The following is a 27,733-nucleotide window of genomic DNA, read 5'->3' as shown; positions in this document are numbered from 1 at the left end:
TAAAAATATGGATGAAACCAATCACAGAAGAGACTGATGTACAGCCAAAAGAAAATAAGAAAAGCAATTTGTTTAGAATATACAGTCAGTTACATCAATAGAGCCAAGAGTTGGGAAATCTAGCTCATATTTCTGGAATGATGACAATTGTTCCTTAATGTAATCTTAACTGATTTCAACTCAAATAAAACTAAAAAAAGAGACAGCACTGACTGTCCTACACAGAAACATACATTATCATGAGGTTTGCCTCTTTACTTGGGACACTTCAAAAACCAGAGCTCAAGTCACTTTCAGTGCCACAATTAAAATATTACAGAAAGGTATTTGCTGCTTTTGTGAAATGGACAGTTCACCATAATCTACTTTTGTACTCAGAAACTGCCCCAATTGTGTTGGCTTTAAGTATTAACATTTGCCTTAAAAATCACATTAGTTCTTGCTCTCTGAGTCTTGAAATGGCCTTTATCCAAAAGTGATAAAATTCTGAGCTGAGTTTGCTTGGCAGCCAATACCAGCCACCAGATCAACATCAGGTACCAGAGAAGTCTGGGTCTCTAAAAGGATGGCTCATTAAAACTGAATGTCAAGAGATTCAAACAAATAAAATTTGAAACATAATGCAACAAAGGGTAAGAAGATAGCATTGGAACGGGGGGACCACTTTTCCAAAAAGCGTAGGAATGGTTGACCTGAATGATTTTCGGCTCTGTCTTCTTACATATTGTAGTTGTATATTTAATCACATCATTAAAAAAAAAATGATTGGGGGCTATTTCCTCCCTATCTTTTCATCTGCCAGAGGGGCTTTGCAAGACAGTGGTGAGCTGCCCTTAAACAGCTAATGACAATGTGAAGTAAACCCCAGCCTTTTCAATTAGTCTTTAAAAATCAGTCTTGCCCCGCCCCCCCAACAGGCAGTAGAGTTGACAGGTGCGGAATTTGCCTCTGTGCCATCTTGCTGTTGGCTGCTATCCGTGCCATAGTTGGAATCTGAATCTTGAACTTTCTGAGGAGAGCATCTGAGCTTCAGGGTTCCTATCAGCTGAAAAATAATTAAGAAATTAGAGGACCTTCGAGATGGCAGAGGAGTAAGACATGGAGATTACCTTCCTCCCCACAAATACATCAAAAATACATCTACACCTGGAACAGCTCCTACAGAACACCTACTGAACGCTGGCAGAAGACCTCAGACTTCCCAGAAGGCAAGAAACCCCCCACATACCTGGGTAGGGCAAAAGGAAAAAGAATAAACAGAGACAAAAGGATAGGGACGGTACCTGCACCAGTGGGAGGGAGCTGTGAAGGAAGAAAGGTTTCCACACACTAGGAAGCCCCTTCGCAGGCGGAGACTGCTGGTGGCAGAGGGGGGAAGCTTCGGGGCCGTGGAGTAGAGCGCAACAACAGGGGTGCAGGGGGCAAAGCGGAGAGATTCCCGCACAGGGGATCAGGGCCGACCGGCACTCACCAAGAGGCTTGTCTGCTCACCCGCCGGCCATGTGGGGGCTGAGAGCTGAGGCTCAGGCTTCAGAGGTCAGCTCCCAGGGAGAGAACTGGGGTTGGCTGCATGAACACAGCCTGCAGGGGGCTAGTGCACCACAGCTAGCCAGGAGGGAGTCCAGGGAAAAGTCTGGAACTGCCTAAGAGGCAACAGAACATTGTTTCCTGGTGCGCGAGGAGAGGGGATTAAGAGCGCTGCTAAAGGAGCTCCAGAGACAGGTGTGAGCCGCAGCTATCAGCGCAGACCCCAGAAACGGGCATGAGATGCTAAGGCTGCTGCTGCAGCCACCAAGAGGCCTGTGTTCAAGCACAGGTCACTATCCACACCTCCCCTCCCGGGAGCCTGTGCAGCCCACCACTGCCAGGGTCCCGTGATCCAGGGACAACTTCCCCGGGAGAACGCACGGTGCACCTCAGGCTGCTGCAATGTCATGCCGCCTCTGCCACCACAAGCTCGCCCCACACCCGTACCCCTCCCTCCCCCTGGCCTAAGTGAGCCAGAGCCCCCTAATCAGCTGCTTCTTTAACCCTCTCCTGTCTGGGCGAAGAAGAGACGCCAGAGGGCGACCTACATGCAGAGGCAGGGCCAAATCCAAAGCTGAACTCCAGGAGCTGTGCGAACAGAGAGAAAGGGAATTTTCTCCGTGCAGCCTCAGAAGCAGCAGATTAAATCCCCACAGTCAACTTGATGTAGCCTGCGTCTGTGGAATACCTGAATAGACAACGAATCATACCAAAACTGAGGAGGTGGACTTTGGGAGCAACTGTAGACTTAGGGTTTGCTGTATGCGACTGACTAGTTTCTGATTTATATGTTTATCTTAGTTTAGTTTTTGGCGCTTGTTATCATTGGTGGATTTGTTTATTAGTTTGGTTGCTTTCTTTTTTTTATTACTTTTTTAATTCTAATAATTATTTAATTTTTTTTATTTTAATAACTTTGTTTTCTTTTTCTTTCTTTCTTCTTTTTGTTCTCCCCTTTCTTCTGAGCTGTGAGCTGTGTGGCTGACAGGGTCTTGGTGCTCCAGCTGGGTGTCAGGCCTGAGCCTCTGAGGTGGGAGAGCCAAGTTCAGGACACTGGACTACCAGAGACTTCCTAGCCCCACATACTATCAATTGACTAGAGCACTCCCAGAGATCTCTGTCTCAGTGCTAAGACCCAGCTCCACTCAATGACCAGCAAGCTCCAGTGCTGGACATCCCATGCCAAACGACTAGCAAGGCAGGAACACAACCCCACCCATTAGCAGAGAGGCTGCCTAAAATCATATTAAGTTCATAGACACACCAAAACACACCACCAGACACGATCCTGCCCACCAGAAAGACAAGATCCAACTTCATCCAACAGAACACAGGCACTAGTCCCCTCCACCAGGATGCCTACACAACCCACTGAACCAACTTTACCCACTGGGGGCAGACACCAAAAACAACCGGAACTACGAACCTGTGGCCTGCAAAAAGGGGACCCCAAACACAGTGAGTTAAGCAAAATGAGAAGACAGAGAAATATGCAGCAGACGAAGGAGCAAGGTAAAAACCCACCAGACCAAACAAATGAAGAGGAAATAGGCAGTCTACCTGGAAAAGAATGCAGATTAATGATAGCAAAGATGATCCAAAATCCTGGAAATAGAATGGAGAAAATACAAGAAACGTTTAAAAAGGACCTGGAAGAACTAAAGAGAAAACAAACAATGATGAACAACACAATAAATGAAATTTACATTTTTCTAGAAGGAATCAATGGCAGAATAACTGAGGCACAAGAACGGATAAGTGACCTGGAAGATAAAATAGTGGAAATAACTAGCACAGAGCAGAATAAAGAAAAAAGAATGAAAAGAATTGAGGACAGTCTCAGAGACCTCTGAGACAACATTAAATGCAACAACATTTGAAATATAGCAGTCCCAGAAGAAGAAGAGAAAAAGAAACAGACTGAGAAAATATTTGAAAAAATTATAGTTGAGAACTTCCCTAATATGGGAAAGGAAATAGTCAATCAAGTCCAGGAAACACAGAGAATCACATACAGGATAAATCCAAGGAGAAACACGCCAAGACACATTAATCAAACTATCAAAAATTAAATCCAAAGAAAAAATATTAAAAGCAGCAAGGGAAAGGAAACAAATAACATACAAGGGAATCCCCATAAGGTTACCAGCTGATCTTTCAGCAGAAACTCTGCAAGCCAGAAGGGAGTGGCAGGACATATTTAAAGTGATGAAAGGGAAAAACCTACAATCAAGGTTACTCTACCCAGCAAGGATCTCATTCAGATTCGATGGAGAAACCAAAAGCTTTACAGACAAGCAAAAGTTAAGAGAATTCAGCACCACCAAACCAGCTTTACAACAAATGCTAAAGGAACTTCTCTAGGCAGGAAACACAAGAGAAGGTAAAGACCTACAAAAACAAACATGAAACAATTAAGAAAATGGTAATAAGAACATACATATAATTAATTACCTTAAATGTAAATGGATTAAATCCTCCAACCAAAAGACATACACTGGCTGAATAATACAAAAACAAGACCCGTATATATGCTGTCTATAAGAGACCCACTTCAGACCTAGGGACGCACAAAGACTGAAAGTGAAGGGATGGAAAAAGATATTCCATGCAAAGGGAAATCAAAAGAAAGCTGGAATAGCAATTCTCATATCAGACAAAATAGACTTTAAATTAAGACTATTACAAGAGACAAATAAGAACACTACATAATGATCAAGGGGTCAATCCAAGAAGAAGATATAACAACTGTAAATATTTATGCACCCAACAGAGGAGCACCTCAATATATACAGCAAATGCTAGCAGCCATAAAAGGGGAAAATGCGAATAACACAATAATTGTAGGGGACTTTAACACCGACTTTCACCAATGGACAGATCATCCAAAATGAAAATAAGGAAACACAAGCTTTAAATGATACATTAAAAAAGATGTTCTTAATTGATATCTATAGGACATTCCATCCAAAACCAACAGAATACACTTTCTTCTCAAGTGCTCATGGAACATTCTCCAGGATAGATCATATCTTGAGTCACAAATCAAGAATTGGTAAACTTAAGCAAACTGAAATCGTATCATGTAGTTTTTCCAACCACAACGCTATGACACTAGATGTCAATTACAGGAAAAACACTATAAAAAAATATAAACCAAATGTAGGCTAAACAATACACTACTAAATAACGAAGAGATCACTGAAGAAATCAAAGAGAAAATCAAAAAATACCTGGAAACAAATGACAATGAAAACACAACAGCCCCAAACCTATGGGAGGCAACAAAAGCAGTTCTAAGAGGGAAGTTTATAGCAATACAATCCTACCTCAAGAAACAAGAAAAATCTCAAGTAGACAACCTAACCTTACACCTAAAGCAATTAGAGAAAGAAGAACAACAAAAAAACCCCAAAGTTAGCAGAAGGAAAGAAATCATAAAGATCAGATCAGAAATAAATGAAAAAGGAATGAAGGAAACGATAGCAATGATCAATAAAACTAAAATCTTGTTCTTTGAGAAGATAAACAAAATTGATAAACCATTAGCCAGACTCATCAAGAAAAAGAGATTTGAGAAGACTCAAATCAATAGAATTAGAAATGAAAAAGAAGTAACAACTGACACTGCAGAAATGCAAAGGATCATGAGAGATTACTGCAAGTATGCCAATAAAATGGACAACCTGGAAGAAATGGACAAATTCTTAGAAAAGCACAACCTTCCAAGACTGAACGAGGAAGAAATAGAAAATATAAACAGAACAATCACAAGCACTGAAATTGAGGCTGTGATTAAAAATCTTCCAACAAACCAAAGCCCAGGACCAGATGGCTTCACATGCAAATTCTATCAGACATTAGAGAGGGACTAACACCTATCTTTCTAAAACTCTTCCAAAATATAGCAGAGGGAGGAACACTCCCAAACTCATTCTACGAGGCCACCATCACCCTGATACCAAAACCAGACTAAGATGTCACAGAAAAGGAAAACTACAGGTCAGTATCACTGATGAACATAGATGCAAAAATCCTGAACAAAGTCCTAGCATACAGAATCCAGCATCACATTAAAAGGATCGTACACCATGATCAAATGGGGTTTATCCCAGGAAGGCAAGGATTCTTCAATATACACCAATCAACCAATACAATACACCATATTAACAAATTGAAGGAGAAAAACAATATGATAATCTCAACAGATGCAGAAAAAGCTTCTGACAAAATTCCATACCAATTTGTGATAAAAACTCTCCAGAAAGTAGGCATAGAGGGAGCTTACCTCAACATAAGAAAGGCAATATATGACAAAACCACAGCCAACATCATTCTCAATGGTGAAAAGCTGAAACCATTTCCACTAAGATCAGGAACAAGACAAGGTTGCCCACTCTCACCACTGTTATTCAACATAGTTTTGGAAGTCCTAGCCACAGCAATCAGAGAAGAAAAAGAAATAAAAGGAATCCAAATCAGAAAAGAAGAAGTAAAACTGTCACTATTTGCAGATGACATGATACTATACATAGAGAATCCTAAAGATGCTACCAGAAAACTACTAGAGCTAATCCATGAATTTGGTAAAGTAGCAGAATACAGAATTAATGCACAGAAATCTTTTACATGTCTTCACACTAATGATGAAAATCTGAAATAAATTAAGGAAACACTCCCTTTTACCATTGCAACAGAAAGAATAAATTACCTAGGGATAAACCTACCTAAGGAGACAAAAGACCTGTATGCAGAAAACTATAAGACACTGATGAAAGAAATTAAAGATGATACAAAGAGATGGAGAGACATACCATGTTCTTGGATTGGAAGAATCAACAATGTGAAAATGACTATATTACCCAAATCAATCTACAGATTCAATGCAATCCCTATCAATCTACCAATAGCATTTTTCATAGAACTAGAACAAAATATTGCACAATTTGTATGGAAACACAAAAGACCCCAAACAGCCAAAGCAATCTTCAGGAATAGAAACTGAGCTGGAGGAATCAGGCTCCTGAACTTCAGACTATACTACAAAGCTACAGTAATCAAGATAGTATGGTACTGGCACAAAAACAGAAATATAGATCAATGGAACAGGATAGAAAGGCAAGAGATAAACCCATGCACGTATGGTTACCTTTTCATTGATAAAGGAGGCAAGAGTATGCAATGGAGAAAAGACAGCCTCTTCAATAAGTGGTGCTGGGTAAACTGGACAGCTACATGTAAAAGAATGAAATTAGAACCCTCCCTAATACCATACACAAAAATAAACTCAAAATGGATTAAAGACCTAAATATAAGGCCAGACACTATAAAACTCTTAGAGGAAAACATAGATGGAACACTCTGACATAAATCACAGCAAGATCCTTTTTGACCCACCCCCTAGCGAAATGGAAATAAATACAAAAATAAACAAATGGGACCTAATGAACCTTACAAGCTTTTGCACAGCAAAGGAAACCATAAACAAGATGAAAAGACACCCGTCAGAATGGCAGAAAATATTTGCAAACAAAGCAACTGACAAATCATTAATCTCTAAAATATAGAAGCAGTGTATGCAGCTCAATATCAAAGAAACAAACAACCCAATCCAAAAATGGTCAGAAGTCCTAAACAGACATTTCTCCAAAGAAGATATACAGATGGCCAACAAACACGTGATAAGATGCTCAACATCACTATCATTAGAGAAACACAAATCAAAACTACAATGAGGTATCACCTCACACTGGTCAGAATGGCCACCATCAAAAAATCTACAAACAAGAAATGCTGGAGTGGGTGTGGAGGAAAGGGAACCCTCTTGCGCTATTGGTGGGAATGTAAATTGATACAGCGACTATGGAGAACACTATGGGGGTTCCTTAAAAAACTAAAAATAGAACTACCATATGACCCAGCCATCCCACTACTGGTCATATACCCTGAAAAAACCATAATTCAAAAAGAGTCATGTACCACAATGTTCATTGCAGCACTATTTACAGTAGCCAGGACATGGAAGCAACCTAAGTGTCCATTGACAGATGAATGGATAAAGAAGATGTGGCACAATACAATGGAATATTACTCAGCCTTAAAAAGAAACGAAATTGAGTTATTTGTAGTGAGGTGGATGGACCTAGAGTTTGTCATACAGAGTGAAGTACGTCAGAAAGAGAAAAACAAATACCGTATGCTAACACATACATATGGAATCTAGGGGGGAGAAAAAGGTTCTGAAGAACCTAGGGGCAGGACAGGAATAAGATGCATATGTAGAAAATGGACTTGAGAACACGGGGAGGGGGAAGGGTAAGCTGGGATGAAGTGAGAGAATGGCATTGACATGTATACACGACCAAATGTAAAATAGCTAGCTAGTGGGAAGCAGTCGCATAGCACAGGGAGATCAACTAGGTGCTTTGTGACCACATAGAGGGATGGGGTAGGGAGGGTGGGAGGGAGACTCAAGAGAGAGGGGATATGGAGATATATGTATATGTATAGGTGATTCACTTTGTTATACAGCAGCAACTAACACAACAATGTAAAGCAATTATACCCCAATCAAGATGTCAAGAAACAAATCAGTCTTTTCCTTATTCTTAGCCTAATAGTAGAGGTTTGGCTGTTTATTTTGATTTTTACCTCAGTTTTTACTTCACCTGTTATTCATGATTTCTTCCTTCTTCCCTTTATTGTTAGTGCCTCCCCCTGTGGAAAGAAAGAATGGCTTCTAGTGACTCTCAAGAAATAGTAGCATTGAATAAGTTATGGTAGATATACATATGTGTGAGTATATATACTCAGTATAGTGTTATGTGTATGTACATGTATACATACATATCTACATGTGTTTATATATATATATATATTTTTTTTTTTTTTTTAAACTAGAGGTTGCCAAGTGTGGAATCAGAAAAAGGGTGTGATTGTTGTTGGTGGGTTGTCATGAACTGCAAGGGTGAATCAAAAAATGAATGATTCTGGGCTTCTCTGGTGGCGCAGTGGTTGAGAGTCTGCCTGCCGATGCAGGGGACACGGGTTCGTGATCTGGTCCAGGAAGATCCCACATGCTGCAGAGTCGCTGGGCCCGTGAGCCATGGGCGCTGAGCCTGCGCGTCCGGAGCCTGTGCTCCGCAACAGGAGAGGCCATGGCAGTGAGAGGCCCGCGTACTGCAAAAAAAAAAAAAAAAAAAAAAAAAAGAATGATTCTGTGTCTTTTCTGTCTATTGTGTAAGAAGTGCTTCATACATTGTCCTGAGTTGCTTAGAACTGGAGAGGGAAAAGACCTTCAGTGGGTATTTGGCTCTACTTCTTGAGAGGACAGATGGATTTTATGTGGAGACTCTGTGGTCCTGGGCATTGTGGAGTGGGATGATTGCAGAGAAACTGTTTGTCCTTAGAGTCTCCTTTGAGCCACAAGCTACCAGCCTATTCATTAGTCTCCCCTCCCCACCAAATCCTAGGGCACTAATCTAATTCTTGAGTATGAAGATGTATACATATATTTTTTTCTTATTTTTATTTTTCTTCATCTCACTCCCAAAACATCTCACTGAAAATAAATAGGGTGAGATATGTTACTGTTTAAACAATTATGATTTATATTTTTAAAATATATATTTAATTTACTAGAGATCTTATTAATAAAATATTCATGTATGAACATATATTGGTAAAATGTGAATGTCTTCTATGTCAGACATTGTGTTAGATGCTTCAGGCACTTGATCTCCAATCCTTAACAAAAGACTGCAAGGTTAATGTGATAGTTTTCAGATGAGGAAAATGAGGCTCGTAGTGGTTGAAAAACATACCTAATTAGTACAGATCTGGGTTATTTCCATTATACTCCATTGTGCTCAGAATAAAGTAAGTATAGATAAGTCAAGTTTGAAAATAGTGAGAGATTTTAATTCATTTATCACTTACCATGTGGTTTAAGGGATAGGAAATACCTACAGAATGCGGCACTGTCCTCCCACCCAAACCTCATTCTTGGAAGTTGTGACATTCTTTACTGCTAAGCCCACAAGCAGTTTTGGAATACTTCTTTTCATAGATGAGAGGAAATTCTAGCCCCTCAAATCTATGGATAGAACTTTATGTTTTTTTCATCCTTTTAAATATGTTCTCCCTTTTCTAATTACCCTCCTCTTTTAGATCGTGTGTGTGTTTGCAGCTTCTTTTTACTAACAGGTGCAGCTACGAGGAATATCTGCGGCCAACGTCTAGGTCAGTGTACTAGGATTTGCCCAATTTTTACCACATGAGTTTTCCCTTAACCACGTTTTTATCACTTAGTTTCATCTTGTTATACTCTAGTATCCCCACCTTTCATCCTTGGAACAAGGACATGAATAAATAAATGCAATAATTATTTCTTATTCTTGGCCTTAGTAAACTTCTTACCATTTATTGCTGAGTAATTAATCCGCCATTCATGGGCATTTTGGTCTCAGTACTGTTGCCTGAGGCTTCAAGGGACATGCACAGCTCTTTATATTAAACCTTAATGAGCATGTCTCTCATATTTTTTATATGCATAATAAATTGAAAGGCTAAACCAAATCAAACTTTCATTTTTTAGTTCTTACCCTGGCATTTCAGCAGTTAAAATGTCCAGATAATAAATTATAGACTGAGCGTTGTTATTACCTTTTATTTATTTATTTTTGTGCTACGCGGGCCTCTCACTGTTGTGGCCTCTCCCGTTGCGGACCACAGGCTCCGGACGCGCAGGCCCAGCGGCCATGGCTCACGGGCCAGCCGCTCCGCGGCATGTGGGATCTTCCCGAACCGGGGCACGAACCCGTGTCCCCTGCATCGGCAGGCAGACTCTCAACCACTGCGCCACCAGGGAAGCCCTGTTATTACCTTTTTAAAGAGAAATATTCCATTTGGCTTAGCAGAGGCTTAAACCATGCAGCATTAGGCCTCTTGTTAGCGTGGCTTTCCTGTTCCAGGTAGCAGGTGGTGGCATGAGTATTACATTCAGACAAGTCTGAGTCCAACCTCTGCTCTGTCCTTATATTTCTTGGTATGTGTTCTCAGTCTCAAGAGTCCTAAGTACTCTGAGCCTCAGTTTTCTTATTTATAAAATGGATTCATAATAGGTACTTTTCAGGATTGTTATGAGCATCATAGAGACTGTATCTAAGACCCCAGTGTAATTGTAGCTCCTGTATTAATATTATTATAATTTATATGCAGTACATACGCGTGAAAGCCAAAGAGGATCAGTTATTTTATGATTTATTGAGCATCTTCTATATAAGACAAATTGTACTAGGCATCTTTGATAGAGGAACACAGAGAAATAAGACATGGAATTTCCCATGAATGAGTTCATCCCAAAAAGATACATACGTATACTACATAGAACCATACACATACATGTGCAAGATGGCCACATATCAGGTCACATACAATAACTTCCTGAACTAGAAACATCAGGAGCTCACCACCTGTCGAGAAGCTCTCACCAGTGTCAACTGTTCTAGGTCAATGTCCCCGCCTTGTGGACAGAATAAAGAACAGTTTGACCTAATAGCACTTTCCATTACTACCTTTATGTCTTCTTCTGGTAGGGAGAGAGTGCCTTTGGGAGATGAAGTGCTGGTGATTAGGAGGTGAGTGGATGGACAGTCTCTAAAAGTTTTACCTACTTTTCACTGCATGCTACATCTTTTGTTAATTTCCTCAAAGGTATTCCTTCTTTATAAAGCACAAGCAATATGTTTACCTGCTTCCTGCAACACCTCGGAAAACATTACTTTACTTGAAATTGCTCTAATTCTGAATTCTTTTTTTTTTTTTTTTTTTTTTTTGCGGTACGCGGGCCTCTCACTGCTGTGGCCTCTCCCGTTGCGGAGCACAGGCTCCGGACGCGCAGGCTCAGTGGCCATGGCTCACGGGCCCAGCCGCTCCGCGGCATGCGGGATCCTCCCAGACCGGGGCACGAACCCGTGTGCCCTGCATCGGCAGGCGGACTCTCAACCACTGCGCCACCAGGGAAGCCCCCTGAATTCTTTAACTCTGAAATACTAATCTCTGAATACTACCTTTTGTTACTTTATGTCTCAAATTACTAATCATTATCTTCTATCTCATGGTGACCCCCAATCCTCCTTATTCTCTTAATCTCTGCCTCTTCTTTGTCATGGTCACAGCCATCATCCCCATCATAAGAGCTATCATTTCCCATGTGGTAGATGATCTTCAAAATCCTTTACATATACTTTACATATACTTTACGTACTCTTTTAATCATCACAGCCCTATGAATTAGGTGCTACCGGTTCACACACTACCCTACCTATAAATTCAAAATATAAAAAGCTCTGAAATTTATTTAAAAATGTTTTAACTCACTCAACATGAAAACCTGATACAAACTGACATGAGGCTATTGGTAGTCTTTATTTACCCCATTGAAGGTAAATGGTCATATATTTTACTTCCAAAGTATTCATATATTTTATTAGGGAATTGATAGTATAAACTTGCTGGATATACACCTAAAATATAGTATGTGAACCATAATATCTGCCTAAATTTTGAAAAATTCTGAATTAAATAATCTCATTTTTTGTCATAGAGGTTTGAAATAAAGGGCTGTGAATGAGTTTTGCTGTCATCTCCACTTCACAGCTAAGGAAACAGAGGCTGGAATAAATTGAGTGATTGCCCAAAGTCACCCACTAGTAAGTGACACAGCTAAGATTCAGAGTCACTGTGTATGTAGAGGCTGATTTCTAAGCATGTGCCTTCTTCTGACAAATGCTGTAGCCCTAAGTTTTCTCAGCTCTGCTTTACACACTTTACATCCACATTTTCCACAATCTTTATCTTATTTCTAGTTTTTGCTTTTGGACTACTGAGAAAGCTGTGTATTATATTGTTCAGTTCCATTAAGAATTTGATTTACAATTTCAGCTAGATCTTCAGTGCAGCCCCGTATGTCTCCCATTCATTCCATAGAAATATCTACTCTTAGAGCCCTCAGCCTTTGCTCCCCACATTTCATACCTTCTTGATGACACCTGCCCTATCCCAGTCTACGTATATATTGCATCCATTTCTTTCCTCCATCGCTCCAGGATTAATTGCCATGGATCCGTCCTGCCCAGGGTCTTCAGCTCTTTCTACTAAAGAGCAGATCTTTCTAAAGCAGATCTGGTCAGGTTACTCCCTTATTTAAAAATTGTAGGGAGGGCTTCCCTGGTGGCGCAGTGGTTGAGCGTCCGCCTGCCGATGCAGGGGACACGGGTTCGTGCCCCGGTCCGGGAAGATCCCACATGCCGCGGAGCGGCTGGGCCCGTGAGCCATGGCCGCTGAGCCTGCGCGTCCGGGGCCTGTGCTCCGCAACGGGAGAGGCCACAACAGTGAGAGGCCCGTGTACCACAAAAAAAAAAAAAAAAAAAAAAAAAATGTAGGGAATTCCCTGGTGGTCCAGTTGTTGGGATTTGGCACTCTCACTGCTGGGCCCCGGGTTTGATCCCTAGTTAGGAGAACTTTAAAGAAAAAAATTGTAGGTGGCTTTCCATTGGCTATAGGATTGAGCTCTTAAACCCTCACAAAGGAATTAAAGACACTTTCCATTGTATGGTCTTGGTCTCTATGTCTGAGTCTTACATCCTCAGTCTTTAACATACTTTAGATATTCTAATCATATCAGACTATTCAGGGTTCCCCAAATATTCCAGTACTTCCATATCCCACTGTCTGCAGTCATGTGATTTTCTTTACTTGGAGTGTCCTCATATACTTTATGTACTTGGTGATATTCTGTTCGGTTTCAAAGCCCAGTTCGAATGCTATACTCTTTATTACACCTTCCTAATTTCACACAGGTCCTTCAGTTTACTGAAACCCCACCAAAGTACTATATTATTTTTCTGTAATATTATAGGATTTGCTCACATTCAAGTTAAATAGTTGCATGGTGGTTTTGTTTCCATTTATTTGTGAGTCCCTTAAATCATAACAGCTTTTTACCTTTCTTCTTGACACCCGTGTCAATTAATGGCCTATACAAGAACCTAATAATAATTGACTTAAATTAAAATTCAACATTCATGTGAATCATAGCTATTCATTACTTGCAATAGGGAATATTAAAATGTAGTGAGCAAGTTAAACATGTCTGCTTTGAGATTATTTAAAACAAGCTGAATATTAGGTTGTGTTTCTGTCATTATAACATTTTATCAGCAAGTAGAAGGGTGTCTGACCTAGACTTGATACTCAGTATACGGGTTAAGTAAGTAGAAAAATGATAAATTCATTTTATCATGTTGGGGTTCTAATCTGTAATTAATAAACCTTTGTTTATCCTACTTAATTCCTATCCCGTGTGAATTGATGACTAGACTTATTCTTTTGTTATTGATTTAATTCTCATACTAATATTATCTTTTCATCTTTATGCTCAGATTTTAGGTTTGTAATCCTTTATTCAATTTACTTTTTATTTCATTAATATATTTTCAGAGTAAAAGTGTGGATATATTTGACTTTGTTAAATACCAAACCGCATTCCTGTTTTGGTGAATCCAATGATTTATGCAAGTCAGACATTCTCATTCTTTATACATACATAATATATATTTTTCTGGGTAGTAATACCTTTATACCTATAATTTTGTGCCTACTATTTACTATTTTAAATTGAGAATTTTATTTTTTAAATACTCTACTGAAAGGCCATTATTCACATTGTATAAACACTGTATACCAGTGTCCCTTTTGGAAGAAAACTTTGCACAAGGATCTTTCTTACCTTGAGGTTTGTCATTGCTCTGTACGCATTTGCTGTTTCACACACATATGTTTGTTTTATTCTCTCTCTCATTATTCCCCACCCCTGGAGGAAGACAGTGAGCTGAGTTATGTCCAATAATTTTGTCATAAAATGCTGTTCTGTTTGCATCGAGTGGTTATCAACCCTCATGAATGGCAGCATGCCATACAATCATTCATGACTGACATTCTGTTCCAGACCTTGCTGCCACCTCTTATTATGCTTCCTGCCAGATGCTTCCTAAATACTCCTCATTTTTTATTTTTTCCCATTATTCTTCTATGTTCAACCATATGAATGTTTTTCTCCTTCAGGAACCAAAGGTAGTGTGAAAGACAGTAGAAACAAGCCATCAACCACTGAGTAGGAAATCACCTTGAATATCATAGATAGGGAAGTTTTATTGGGTTAGCGAGCCCTTTCTTTAAAGTGAGTAAAGACCTCGCAAGACTCATTCTGAATGTAACTTTGTCAGAACAATCAGCTCCACAGCCTATTTCTTATTATAAATAATTCTTACTCCTTTTTGTGTCAACTAAGATTGAAAACAATTACAGTATGTCTGAGGAAATTACCTCTATGAATGTAGTAACTCACTGTTTAGAGAACATATCTGTTAGTGGATTTTTAAATGTTTGTTATGACAAGCTATGCAATTTAAACACATTAAAACTAGTTTTTACCTATATCAGAGAAAGAATCGGAAATCCAGTAGAATTTTTATAAAGAAGGCTATTTTCAGCCAGGACTAACAGTTCCACGCAACATCTTAATTCACCAGTTTGAATTAAGTATGTATTCATTGATTAAACAAACGCTTTTATAGTGCCTACACGGTGCCAAACTTATTTTAGGCGTGGGAGATGCAGAGGTTAATAAGATGGAGAAAGCTTTTGTCCTCATGGACTTTAAATTGTAGTGGTGAAGACAGACAATGAAGAATTATTGAAATAATTAAAACACGAGATGATACTGGAAAATGAGAGGTGAAAGTGCAATAAACATTAAAGCAGGGTGATGCCATATGAGTGAGAATGGAACCCACCCTGAAGGTCCTGGGAAGGCTTCTCCAAGGTGACATTTGAAGGGAAAAAGATAATCACTCATACTGGGAAATATATATATCAAATTTGTGTATGTGTATGAATGAAAGAGAAACTAAACTTTCCATCTTGTACAGTGTAAATGATGTTATGATTCTGTAGTTGGAAACCCTGGAAAACAGAAAGATTGGAATGGTAAAAAAAACAAAAAAAAAACAGTGATTGTAAGAAATTATACAACTGCAGCTTTATTGATCTCTATGCTTTGCATTAAACTGCCTACATTGCCTAAGACCCCCATATTGGTTGCCTAAAATTTTAAAGAAAATTATCAAGAAATAAATGTTTTAAATTTAAAGGCGCATTATTCTAGGAAAACATGAGGACATACTGTTTAAAATGTATTCAACGAATGTACGTCTAAAACCACACGTGTCTGTTCAGTGAGCATATTAGTCAAAACTTCAAAATCATTCTGTCAGAGCAGAAAACCTCCTCTAAGCACAAGAGCCACTGACCACAGATTTTACTCCCAGAAAAATAGCTGTTTGCAAGTTATTTCTGTGGAAGAGATTTGATGCACATTTAAAATAGCCTGTACTTGATTTCATTCTATTTTTGAAAATTCAAAATAGGATTAAACTATATATAAACTTTAAATATTTGAAAATGTTTGGAGGTTTAAAGACTATAAATTTCTAGTATTTACTTTTTCAAATACTTAATATTTAGATGATTTAAAGAATTATCAATATTTATCTGCTAGATACAGATATTATACTAAATTCTAGCCACTCCTTTCCATTTCTTAAAAGATATTTTTAAAATATTTTATTATGGCAATGAAAGGTTTTAGTACCATGTGGCATCATTAATCAATATTTTAGTCTTATCTAGAGGCAGAAGACAAAATTTGGCTGCTATACCAGTGATTAGGACCAAACATGTATTAAATGGCTTTGGTTCAGAATGATTCCTGTATGACATTGCATCTTTTTTATGTGCTTAATCTTTTGTGAGCATTATGTTTATTTAAAAGTTGATGAAATTTCAAAAAAATTAATAGCAAAAATAACTCATGAACATGCCAAACACAAAAAGAAAGTTTTATTTAAGTGGAATATTTGGAAGCTGTGCTCTATTATCTTAAAAATGAGTAGAGATCGAATAGTTCTTTTACCGCGGGCCTCTCACTGTTGTGGCCTCTCCCGTGGCGGAGCACAGGCTCCGGACGCGCAGGCTCAGCGGCCACGGCTCACGGGCCCAGCCGCTCCGCGGCATGTGGGATCCTCCCGGACCGGGGCACGAACCCGTGTCCCCTGCATCGGCAGGCGGACTCCCAACCACTGCGCCACCAGGGAAGCCCCCGAATAGTTCTTATAGTTCTTACTTTTTCTGACTTTCTCAAATTTGACTTGATAATTTTTAGTTACTCGTGGAAATTACACTATATATTTTTATATAGATATATACATTTATATATTTTAAAATGGCACTTATTTAAATGTTTTATTTTAGAATAGTTTTAGATTCATGTAATTGTTTCAAAGATTGCACAGAGAGTTCCTGTATACCCCACACCCAAGTTCCCCCTATTATTAATATCTTACATTAGGATGACACGTTTGTCACAATTAATGAACCAGTGTAATACATTATTAGTGACTGAAGTCCATACTTTATTCAGATCTTCTATTTTTCCTTAATATCATTTTTCTGTTGCAATAGACATGAGTCTTAGCCTCAATGACCTTGTTTCATACATTTGTAATACATTTATATAGTTTGGTCACATTTTGCCTTCCTTCCTGGGATATTGCAACCTCCTAAATATGGTTTTTTAATTGCATACATTAAGGTTACTTTCTTACTGTAAAATTCTGTGGGTTTTGACAAATGCTCGGTGTCTTACATTTACCATTATAATGCCATACAGAAAAGTTTCACGGCCTTAAAAAATCCCCTGTGCTTTACTATTCAAATCCCTTCACACACCCTGAATCACTGGCGGCCACTGATATGTTTACCATCTCTATAGTTCTGGCTTTTCCAGAATGTCATGACAATTTTCATGGCAGTGGTATTCTAGAGGAGTATATTAGAGTGAATATAATGATCCTTCTAACATTAGAGATGCTATGAATATTGGCAAAGGGAGTGTGATTTGCTCTAGACCTTTCCACAGCAGGAATAAATGACAAGCCCCTCAAAAGGACAAGAACACAACTTTTATGCTTTTACCTTTGTAGTTAACACAGATCTGTTGGCTTAGGTGTAGGTTCTAGGATCACCATTTTTGTTTAGCCTTTGTTTTCTTTTGCTTCTGCTTTGTTTTCCTCAGAAGCCTGAAAATTTTGTTCCACTGTTTTCTATACTTAGTATTTTAGTTGAGAGGACCCTGATTACCAATATAATTCTCATTTTTTGTAAGTCAACTACTTCCTATTTCTGGAAGTTTGAGACATTTTCTTTTAAACTCTGAGTTTAGAGATTTCACCAGGAAGTGCCTTGATCTTAAAACCTTGAGCTGTTCCTATCTCAGAAATTTTCTTTTATTGTTCTTTCTGATTATTGCTCCTCTAAAATCTATTCTCTCTTTTTTCCTGGAACTCTTGCATTCAAATGTGGACTTTCTAAATCTACTCACACCTCTTATCTTTTCACTCATAATGTTTAATTCTTTTTATTTTTGCATTTAACATTTTTGCATTTGTTAATAATAAATATTATTACAATATAATACCAACAATTAATGTAGGTTCTCTGCTAACATTACTCATTTTAATCCTCACAGCAATGCTGTGAGGTAAACACATTTACTCTCCATTTTACAGGTGAAATAACTGCTAGTAGGGGCAGAGCTCAGGTTTCAACCTGACTGTCTGACTTCAGAGCCTGGAGGCACATCAGTATGACGCATACTGTATTTTGAGATAATAATTCCATTTCATCTTTCAAATCTCATATTTGGCTTCTAGAAGTTTCAATCCTAGTTCAGTTTTTTTCTGAAATCAATTATTTTTTAATATCCCTCAGTCCTTCATGTTCTCAAATTACCCATTCCAACTACTTCTTAAACTTCCTTAAGATTTCTGGTAGTTTCTTTTTAAAAAAAACAAAAAACTATTTTTTAAAGAACAATTTTAGGTTTACAACAAATGAGATTTCCCATCTACTCCCTGCCTCCCTCATGATCAACATCACTCACCAAAATGGTACATTTTTTTTTACTAAATATATTAAACCTACTTGGATACGTCATCGTCACCCAAAGTCCATTACTTAGGGTTCACTCTTGGTGTTGTACATTCTATGGGTATGGACAAAAGTATATAGTGGTATATGTAATACCATGCTGAGTATTTTCACTGTCCTAAAAATCCTATGTGCTTTGTCTCTTCTTCATCTCTTCTCCCCCTCCTTCTGGTGACCACTGATCCTTTTACTGTCTGCATGATTTTGCCTTTCCTAGAGTAGTTGAAATCATATAGTATGTAGCTTTTCCAGATTGGCATTTTTCACTTAGTAATATGCATTTACGTTTCCTCCATGGCTTGATGGCTTGATGGCTCATTTCGTTTTAGCACTGAAAAAAAACATCCCATCGTATGAATGCACCACAGTTTATTTATCCATTCACCTACTGAAGGACATCTTGGTTTCTTCTGAGTTTTGACGATTATGAATAAAGTTGCTATAAACATCCATGTGCAAGTTTTTGTATGGAAATAAGTTTGCAATCTTTGGATAAATACCCAGGAGTGAGATTGCTGGATCATATGATAAGAGTATGACTAGTTTTGTAAGAAACTGCCAAAATGTCTTCCAAAGTAGCTCTACTATTTGGCTTCTGGCATTTCCACTAGCAATCTGAGAATTCCTGTTGCTGTACTTCCTTACCAGCGTTTGGTGTTGTCAATGGTCTGGATTTTGGCCTTTCTCATCTGTGTAGTAGTATATCATTACTGTTTCAATTTGCTTTTCTCTAATGACATATAATGTGGGGCATCCCTTTATATGTGTATTTGCTATATCATCTTTGGTGGGGTATCTGTTAAGGTCTTTGCCCTATTTTTAAATCAGGTTGTTTGTTTTATTTTTGAGTTTTAAGCGTTTCTGTGTATTTTGGATAACAGTCTTTCTCAGAAATATTTTTTGCAAATATTTTCCCCCAGTCTGTGGCTTGTCTCTAATTCTTTCGATTTTGCCTTTCACAGGCTAGAAGTTTCTAATTTTAATGAACTCCAGTTTAACAATTATTTGTTTCATAGATCATGTCCTTGGTGTTTTGTTGTATCTTAAAAGGCATCATTATCCAAGAAATTAGAACATTCTCTAGCACCATATACAAAAATAAACTCAAAATAGATTAGAGACCTAAATGCAAGACCGAATACTATAAAACTAGAGGAAAACTAGGCAGAACACTCTTTGACATAAATCACAGCAATATTTTTTTGGATCCGTCTCCTAGAATAATGAAAATAAAAACAAAAATAAACAAATGGGACCTAATTAAACTTAAAAGCTTTTGTTCAGCAAAGGAAACCTTGCACAAAGCCTTTTAAAACTCTGATTCCATCTGTTTTTAAAATTCTGCTTTAGATGTTATATGTTGTTCAGTTTATTCTCAGCCTCTAGTAGATATTTGGCCTCTTAGAGTCTAGTTACTTTGGCCTGTGAACTCTTGCATCTATAGTAATGTGAGGTGCTCTCTGGTGATTTAGGAAAAAGCAGAATACCAGCCCTTTGCCTGTGTCCATCCAGGTGAATTTAAGGAAATGTGAATGAAGGGTGAGCCTTACAGCAGAGAGACCTAAGTACCACAAAACAACTATTGATCACTTCCATTAGTTTCCACTGGGCAGCATCTCTTCTCCTATCATCATTTGAACCTTTAAATATTGGAAGCAGAAGTGTAGGTGGCAAACTCTGTAGATTGTAATTCACATCTCTAAGAATTTTAAGGGGAATTGTGTAGGAAGAGTGGACTTATCACCTCTTCATATGAGCAAGATTTTTAACTGCTTTGATACCTCACAGATATTACAGCCTGAAGTTGAATTACTGTTTTCTGAAGAGTCTGGTATTCATTGTTCCAAGCAAGGAGGAAGGAAAACATGACCATACAGGAGCTCTCGACTACAACCTACACTCTTATTGCTATTTTCAGCCACCTTCTTCCCCAGACTGCTGCAAACCACCACCATCACCACCCCCACTATTTGACACCTGTGTTCAAGACAACGTATAGCCTTCCCAGGTTTTTCTCAGTTTTTGTCTCTTTCTTTCTTTCTTCCTTCTTTTCTTCCTTCCTCCCTCCTTCCCTCCCTCCCTCCCTCCCTCCCTTCCTTCCTTCCCCCCCCTTTCTTTTCCTTTTACTGTTCCCCAAATCCATCCTTCCCAATAGATTCCGTAGTTTTTCAGGATTGATAGTGGGTGATGGAGCCACCAGCCATTGTTAGCTCACCATCCTGACAATATGATTGTTTCTTTGTATTATCAGTAGTCAGAAAACAGTAATAGAGAAGTATCACCATTATAACACACACTGTAATATATCTAGAGATAAATTTATAATAAGTGTTAAGTTATTTATGTTAAAGAACTGTAAAATTTTAGTTAGTAGCATGAAAAGAGACCTAAACAAGTCGAAACATAAATGATATCTCAGGGTAAAATAATTCTATATTTAAATATTTCAGTTATGCATTAAATTATTCTAAGATTCATTTGGGAGAGTGAATGTATGAGAAAACCAAAAGAATAAAAAAAATTTTTGAGGATAAAAATGTGACCTATTAAATTATAACGTTAAGGTTTAACCAACTCAAGTGTAGAAAGCTTAACTCCCTTTACATATCTTTATTCTCACCCACTTATAATATTTATGTCTTAATCATTTCCTTTATATACATTTAGAATCATATTAGACAGTGTTTTAATTTTTTCTTAACCAATAAAACATAACTTAGAAATTAAAGAGGTTAAGGAAATTTTATTGTATTTACTAATATCTTTGCTACTTTTTCTTCCTTCCTGGTGTTCCAAGATTTCTTTTTTTTATCATTTTCTTTCTGTTTAAAATGTTCCTTTAGCCATTCATTTAGGGTAGGTCTAAAGGTGATGTATTCTTTTAGTTTTCCTTCATTTAAAAAAAAAAACTTGGGAGGAGAGGTCTTGGGGCCCTTGGGGCATGATATAGGTGAAAGTCTAGGCTCTCTGGTCAGCCTTTGCTATTGGGAGTGGGGGTCAGAGAATAATTTTTCTATGGTGTTTGGCTGTTGTAGAGCTATTATTATCTAAATATTTTCATTCTCATTGGACTTCCCCTTTCCTGGCCCCTTGGCTAAAGAAAGTAGTCTGCTCATGTTTCATTTCCAGGTTGTCAGATTTTCGTGTCAATTTTGGAATATATGATGCAAAAGGAAAAGCTAGGAAACACCACCTTGTGCTCCCTTGAGTCCCAAGGTCCCTAGCTAATCTGCCTTCTCTCCACTTTTCAGAGTCTTCTTCTGTTTATACATAATTATATATGATCTCTGGGGGTTTTAGTTGTCCATAGCAGGAGGAATATAGAAAAGGAAGTCCACTCAAATCTTCCCAGAAGAAGAAAATCTAGTGGCTTAGTAAGTATGACATTGATGGAGGAACAGAAATCAGAAATTCACCTGGAAACTGTAGAAACAGGTTCAAAATATGTTAAAGGTGTCAGTGGAGGAAAGAGTTTTGATCAATTGGTTTTGGAAATATTGGTTCATACTTTGGGGATAATTTATATCTTTACCTCAAACATATGAAACAAATTCCAAGTGGCTATACTCCATGAATACACATCTATAACTTGAAGTGGCTCTATCTTTTTAGCATTTCTTACTGCCTTTCTTTACATAACCCAAAGGGAATGAGACTGGCATAAAGCAGGAAGACAAGCATATTGCCAAAACAAATATGCAATACATAAGGTAAATCATCGATATGCATAATACTTTCGGGAAATAATTCAAAGTTGTGTAAAATGTTGAATTGTAAGAAGAAAATATTTTTTCAATTTCTATAACTTAACCATTACCATATTAGTGTCTATTTTTTACAGTTATTAGTGTGTTTACTCACTTTTCAAATGTTTACTGCCTTGGGTTCTTGAATGTAACAACCACATAAATGTACCCTTGGGCGGTAGCAAAGTCATGATTGGAATTGAGAGATTTTTCTCTTAAAGTATTTAGAAAGAATTGTTATCAGAATTTTAACTAAATAAAGCAACAGTGGGTGCAGAACAACAATTGGGGGAATGGATATATAACCACTTCTTTAAAAGTTGCTCTGTTTTATGTTTCTATAGTAATTTTATGGTAATTTACTTTTATGACTCACCTCTATTAAATGATTACCATCACAGGGTAGGCTTCCTCTCTTTTCACCTTCTTATTCCTGGTGTCTAATGTAGTATATGGCAACTGTGTGCGAATCAAATATTTGCTGAATAAGTGATGAAAAGGACTGGCTGGACAAGTCAATAAATAAATAAATCTCCATTGCACGTTTGGATTAATACTTTTGATAATTATGGGAATATGATTTGGTATGTTATATCCAGAGTTGCATGAGAGCAAATATATTAGAATGATATATTATAATAACCCATCATTAGGTTGATCCATGGTTGGTTTTCTTAAAGACTTAACCCTCATTTTTGTCCTACCGCATAAAATGACAATGAGTATATTATTTAAATCTCATTTATTAGAAAGCCAGGTGTCAGAGTTAAGAAATGGTTTGTATTTTATTGGTTAAAGTGATCACACAGCCTTCTTTGTTGAAAACCCTTTTGGGGATTGGCATAGTGTATGAGTTGCTGAAACCGACTAATAGGAAAAATTAGCAAAGTGAATTAAGTTTGTTAATTAAAACAGACTTTTATCTATGCCTGTTATATTGCTAAGTGTTAGATGCCCTCTACTTTAATCTTTAATTTAACTAATAATTTCTTTGGTTCCAAATCACTAAGACATCACTGACAGTCAAAGACTAACGCTGAAAAAGCTTCTCTTCCTTAGTCATTAAACAGATACGAAATTCCATTAATAAGGTGTGACTTTCCCATCCCCTTCAATGAAGAAGCTACGTGTGTCTCTGGGTGTAAAAATGTGTTTGTTGTTTTGGGGAGGATGTTGAAAGCTCTATCTATGCACTGTTAGTCGTTTTGCAAAGTTAGTTTTAGAGTAACTGATACAGAGTTCTACTTTCTCTCTCTTATTCTACAGAAGAGCCGCTTGATTGATCTGTATCTCCTTTAACAGAACAAGGTGTCAGCCACATTTATTAACATTAGTTCCCCTAAAGCATGGATCTATGAATGTGTAACTCTTTTAGATCCCCTCTTCAAGCATTTCTCTTTTTTCTTTAGTGTACATTTTTTTTTTTAAATCCATAATTATGTCTATCACAGTTGTGTGCTATAAATCAACTGGAACATCTTGCTTGCTTTTCTAGCTGCCATTCCATTAAATATTCTCTTCTATTCCACTGTTTTGATTATAAGCTTCAGTGACTTCATCATGAAAACACAATACTGGACCCTGAAATATTAATTTTGGGGGCGTAACCGTAAACATAATTCTATATATTTTTTTCTCTTTCTTTCCTATATATCCATCATCATGATATGTTAACCTCTAATTCCCAATAAGGGCTATGCCCAGAATAGCAAAAAGCAACATATACAGTCTAAGCCTTGTCCTTGTGCTCGACTGACTTATATTCTGTTTTACTCTTGGTATCATTTTTTTGTGTCATTAGGGTTATGCTACATGTCATGTCATACCATGTCATGTCATGTTATACCAGGATTGTTCATATATTAGGATATTGTACTGCTAGCAGACCAACCTTACACATTCAGAGTGTTACTGACCCAGGTTCTTGCACTCTTTAATCAATAGAAATTGATAAGAGGTCAGACAAGAAATTCAGGCAAGGCTTTCTTGGGACTCATGCTACAGCACAAGCGAGTGAAAACAAGTGCCAGGTTCCCTTGCTCGCTCCCTGAGGCGGTGGGGGGGGGGGTGGTCCCTTAAATGGCGTGAGGGTATGGGGTCAGGCTGGAGGAATGGCTTAGGTGGTCTGCCCAGTCCCCTGCTTTTGCTCCTGGCACCTCAGAAGTGGCAGTTGGGTTTATCTTATTGTTCATAATTTGCCCCAACTGTGCATGTGCGTGTGTGCATCCCTTATAGTTTCTTTGTATTCTGTTGCTGAAGGAAACTTTTGTCTCAAGAGGAGATATTTAAATAATTTTTCTTAGAAAATTAATTTTTCCTTTACCATTGAATAATCTGGTATAAAATAATTATTGTTGGTGCTCATATAATCATTATAGTAGAATTTTATAAATATCCAAAATCATATAATAGAATTTTTGAAATCTGGTCCTAGAAAGATCACTTTCCCTCTGTGCTCAATTCACTTCACAATTTCTTATCATATCCATCAGGGATATGTGATTTCTCCCACATATTCCTCCTCTTATCTCTCTTTTCTCTTTCCTTATGTAAGTTATTTAAGCTCTGTAAAGGAAGGTGCAATACCAATGATTCAAGAATGTGAGTAGAAGGTTGGTGGGAAGGGTACCTAGAGCTGTAAACCCAGGGCACCTGTAAACTGTTCAGATTCCATCAAATATCCATTGAGAATTTTGTGTGCAAGCAAGGAGAAGTGGATTTAACTGAGTAGGCCACTATCTAATAATGATGTCTCTGAAAATAGTGAAACAAGTTTACTGCTAATCTTGCTAGTATTGCTTTTGGGAATACCAAGTAGATTAATGAGCCTCTGTTTTGATGACATAAAGTATATCATGAATATTATCAGTTTTTTTAATCAGTTTTCACTGATCAGATACTTCTGTTCTAAATAATTGTTGTCGTGTATTTTTCCTTCTTTTGTGTTTAATCATCTGCCTAATGCAAACTTCTTTACCTTCAGACAGAGAAAGGACTATCAAAAGTATGGCAAGAAAGTAAACAGAACTCTGATGATCATTGGCAAAAGGCTGTCATCCTTCTGGGAAAGTTAAGGAATTTTGAAGTCATATTTCAAGGTATCAGAACAAGGGATCTGGGAGGAGGAGCTGCAATCGATGACATTGAATTTGAAAACTGCATGACTGGTAAGTTTCTGGAAAGCACTGCCGTTTGGAAGCACATTTATAATCTAGCCATTTTATCTTTGCTTCATATTTATGAAATGTTCTGCAGTTATGTATTTTGTACGTCCGTAAAAATCAATCGAAAGAGAGAATTTCATAATGGTTGAACTTAGCTACATGTTAAGAGATAATAGTTTCTCCATCCTTTAATTACACAAGTAATTCCTCTCTTCCTTCTGCGTCATCCCCTTTCTAACATGCAGCAGTGTTGTCCTTTGAACTAATTTTCAACAAAATTTAAAATGTAAGCCTAATACATACATTTATGTAATTTAATTAATTTTAAATGAATCAGTAAAAAGGGTTAGAAAGCTGGAAGTTAGTGGATATATAAGAAATACATGCAACCAAGTATAATTCAAGCAGAACTTAAATTGAGAGCTCTGCTTAAGGGATTTAAAATGCTACCCTAGCAAGTGAATAGTAACTTGAAAAAACATGCTATCACTTATCATGCTTCTAAATGTGAAGTATAATTACACTTAGATTTTCTTTACAAAACTTCCCAGAAAATGTCAAAAATAATTATAAATACATTTGTACAGTTTCACAGCTGGCACAGTTGCTTTCTGAGGAGTCATTCTATCTGATTTCCAAAATAGTACAGTGTGATATATCCTGCCCATGAAAGATATGCCTTCTGTGGTGTCTTACACTGATTCACTTAGAGGCAAGCCCCTGGGACTGAAGAGCTCAACCTGAATGCTGTTTAATTCTGTTGCTGCTTTCATATTAAAATATCACTGCACCAAGGCAGTGCAAAAATGTGACTTTGGTTTTTGGTGCTGTTAAAGCATTTGCTCTCTTTATGACCAGGGCTGGTGAAAAGGATTCTGCTTAGGAGTCAGTCTTTTGGAGTTTGAGTCTCTCCCACACACCCCACCATGTTTCCAGCAAAGGCAGCTGATACTCAGCTACTATATAGATATATATATATATATATATATATATATACATGCATACATACACACACATATACATAGGTCCATACGTATTACATAAAATCAGAATTCATGCACCCTAGGTGAGCACAGGGGTCACAGAGCTCCAGGTCTCTATGTCAAGCAAAAGACAGGGTTTGGGCTTGGAGATGTTTAGGAGAGGGTTCCTGGACCACAGAAAAGGGGATCTGAAAATATAATCATGAAAATGTATCTTAGAACATGCTTTTTAAACTCTTTTCTAGTAACTTTCCTAGTAATATGCTAAATTTCTATTATAGTTTGTTACTCAACTTATATATGATTCTGGCAAGTTCAAAAGGAAAAATTCTTCAGAGCTTTTTCTAAGATTTTTAGAAAGAAAGAAGCTTTTATTAAACAGGAGAGATTCTTTTCCTCTCAAGGGAAGCAGAATGATTCTTGGATGGGCCGATTCAGGACAGAAGAAAAATGAGAGCTATTATCCCAGCTCTGCCAAGTTTCATGTAGAAATGTGGACTATTTCTTTCCCTTCTTCTCTTAAAGTCCTGTGGCAATTTACGTGATTATAACTCATTTCGTTCAAGTTGATCAAACATTCACCGTACTGACTAATACTTTAATGTCTTATACATTTAGTGATATACTACTTTAAGGCTTTCTTTGTTATAAATAAAAAGGCAAATTTTGGTTAATCGTAGTGAATATGGTCAACTGTATGTCGAATATATTTTAGGAAGAAGTAACCATTTTTTAAATAGCCAGCCTGCTACAAATAACGAGGATTTTCAGATTATGTTTTAGTTAAGATAGGAAAAGAAAGTATTTTGCAAAAGTTTAAAAGACTATGTTTGGAACTAAAAAACAATGATTTTTTTTTTGTTCCCCTAGCTTTTATATGCCACTAAAATAGAAGTGTTGTGAAAAATGAGTAACAAGAAAGCAAATTAGAGCATAAGTTACCCTATGTTGTTTTCTAGTATTGCCAACTTGGAAGAGAATGGTATCTGACAAAACCCCTAAACATCAGAGAGGCAGTGTAGAATAGTGGTTAGGAACAAGGTGTCCAGTCAGACTACCTGGACGTGGACTCTGGCTCTGCCACCGACTAGCTTGGGTGAGTTTCTTCATTTCACTTTGCCTCAGTTTCTTCATCAATAAAATGGGGTTGATAAAAATAGCACTTCCATCATAGATTTCTGTGAATGTTAAATATGTTAATATA

At 37.5% G+C, this 27,733-nt stretch overlaps 1 protein-coding gene across 1 annotated transcript in view; it reads left to right on the top strand.

Moving 5' to 3' along the window:
• The window catches only part of MALRD1 (MAM and LDL receptor class A domain containing 1), a 592,374-nt gene that overhangs the window by 352,886 nt on the left and 211,755 nt on the right, over positions 1-27,733 (top strand). The window contains 1 exon segment of the mRNA XM_032621667.1: positions 25,366-25,549. Coding sequence (XP_032477558.1) covers positions 25,366-25,549 — 184 coding nt within the window.

Source organism: Phocoena sinus, chromosome 2 (genome assembly GCF_008692025.1).
Source record: "Phocoena sinus isolate mPhoSin1 chromosome 2, mPhoSin1.pri, whole genome shotgun sequence".
Taxonomy (NCBI): Eukaryota; Metazoa; Chordata; class Mammalia; order Artiodactyla; family Phocoenidae; genus Phocoena; species Phocoena sinus.
The sequence above is the reverse complement of the archived record's forward strand: the minus strand, read 5'-3'. Positions and strand labels throughout refer to the sequence as shown.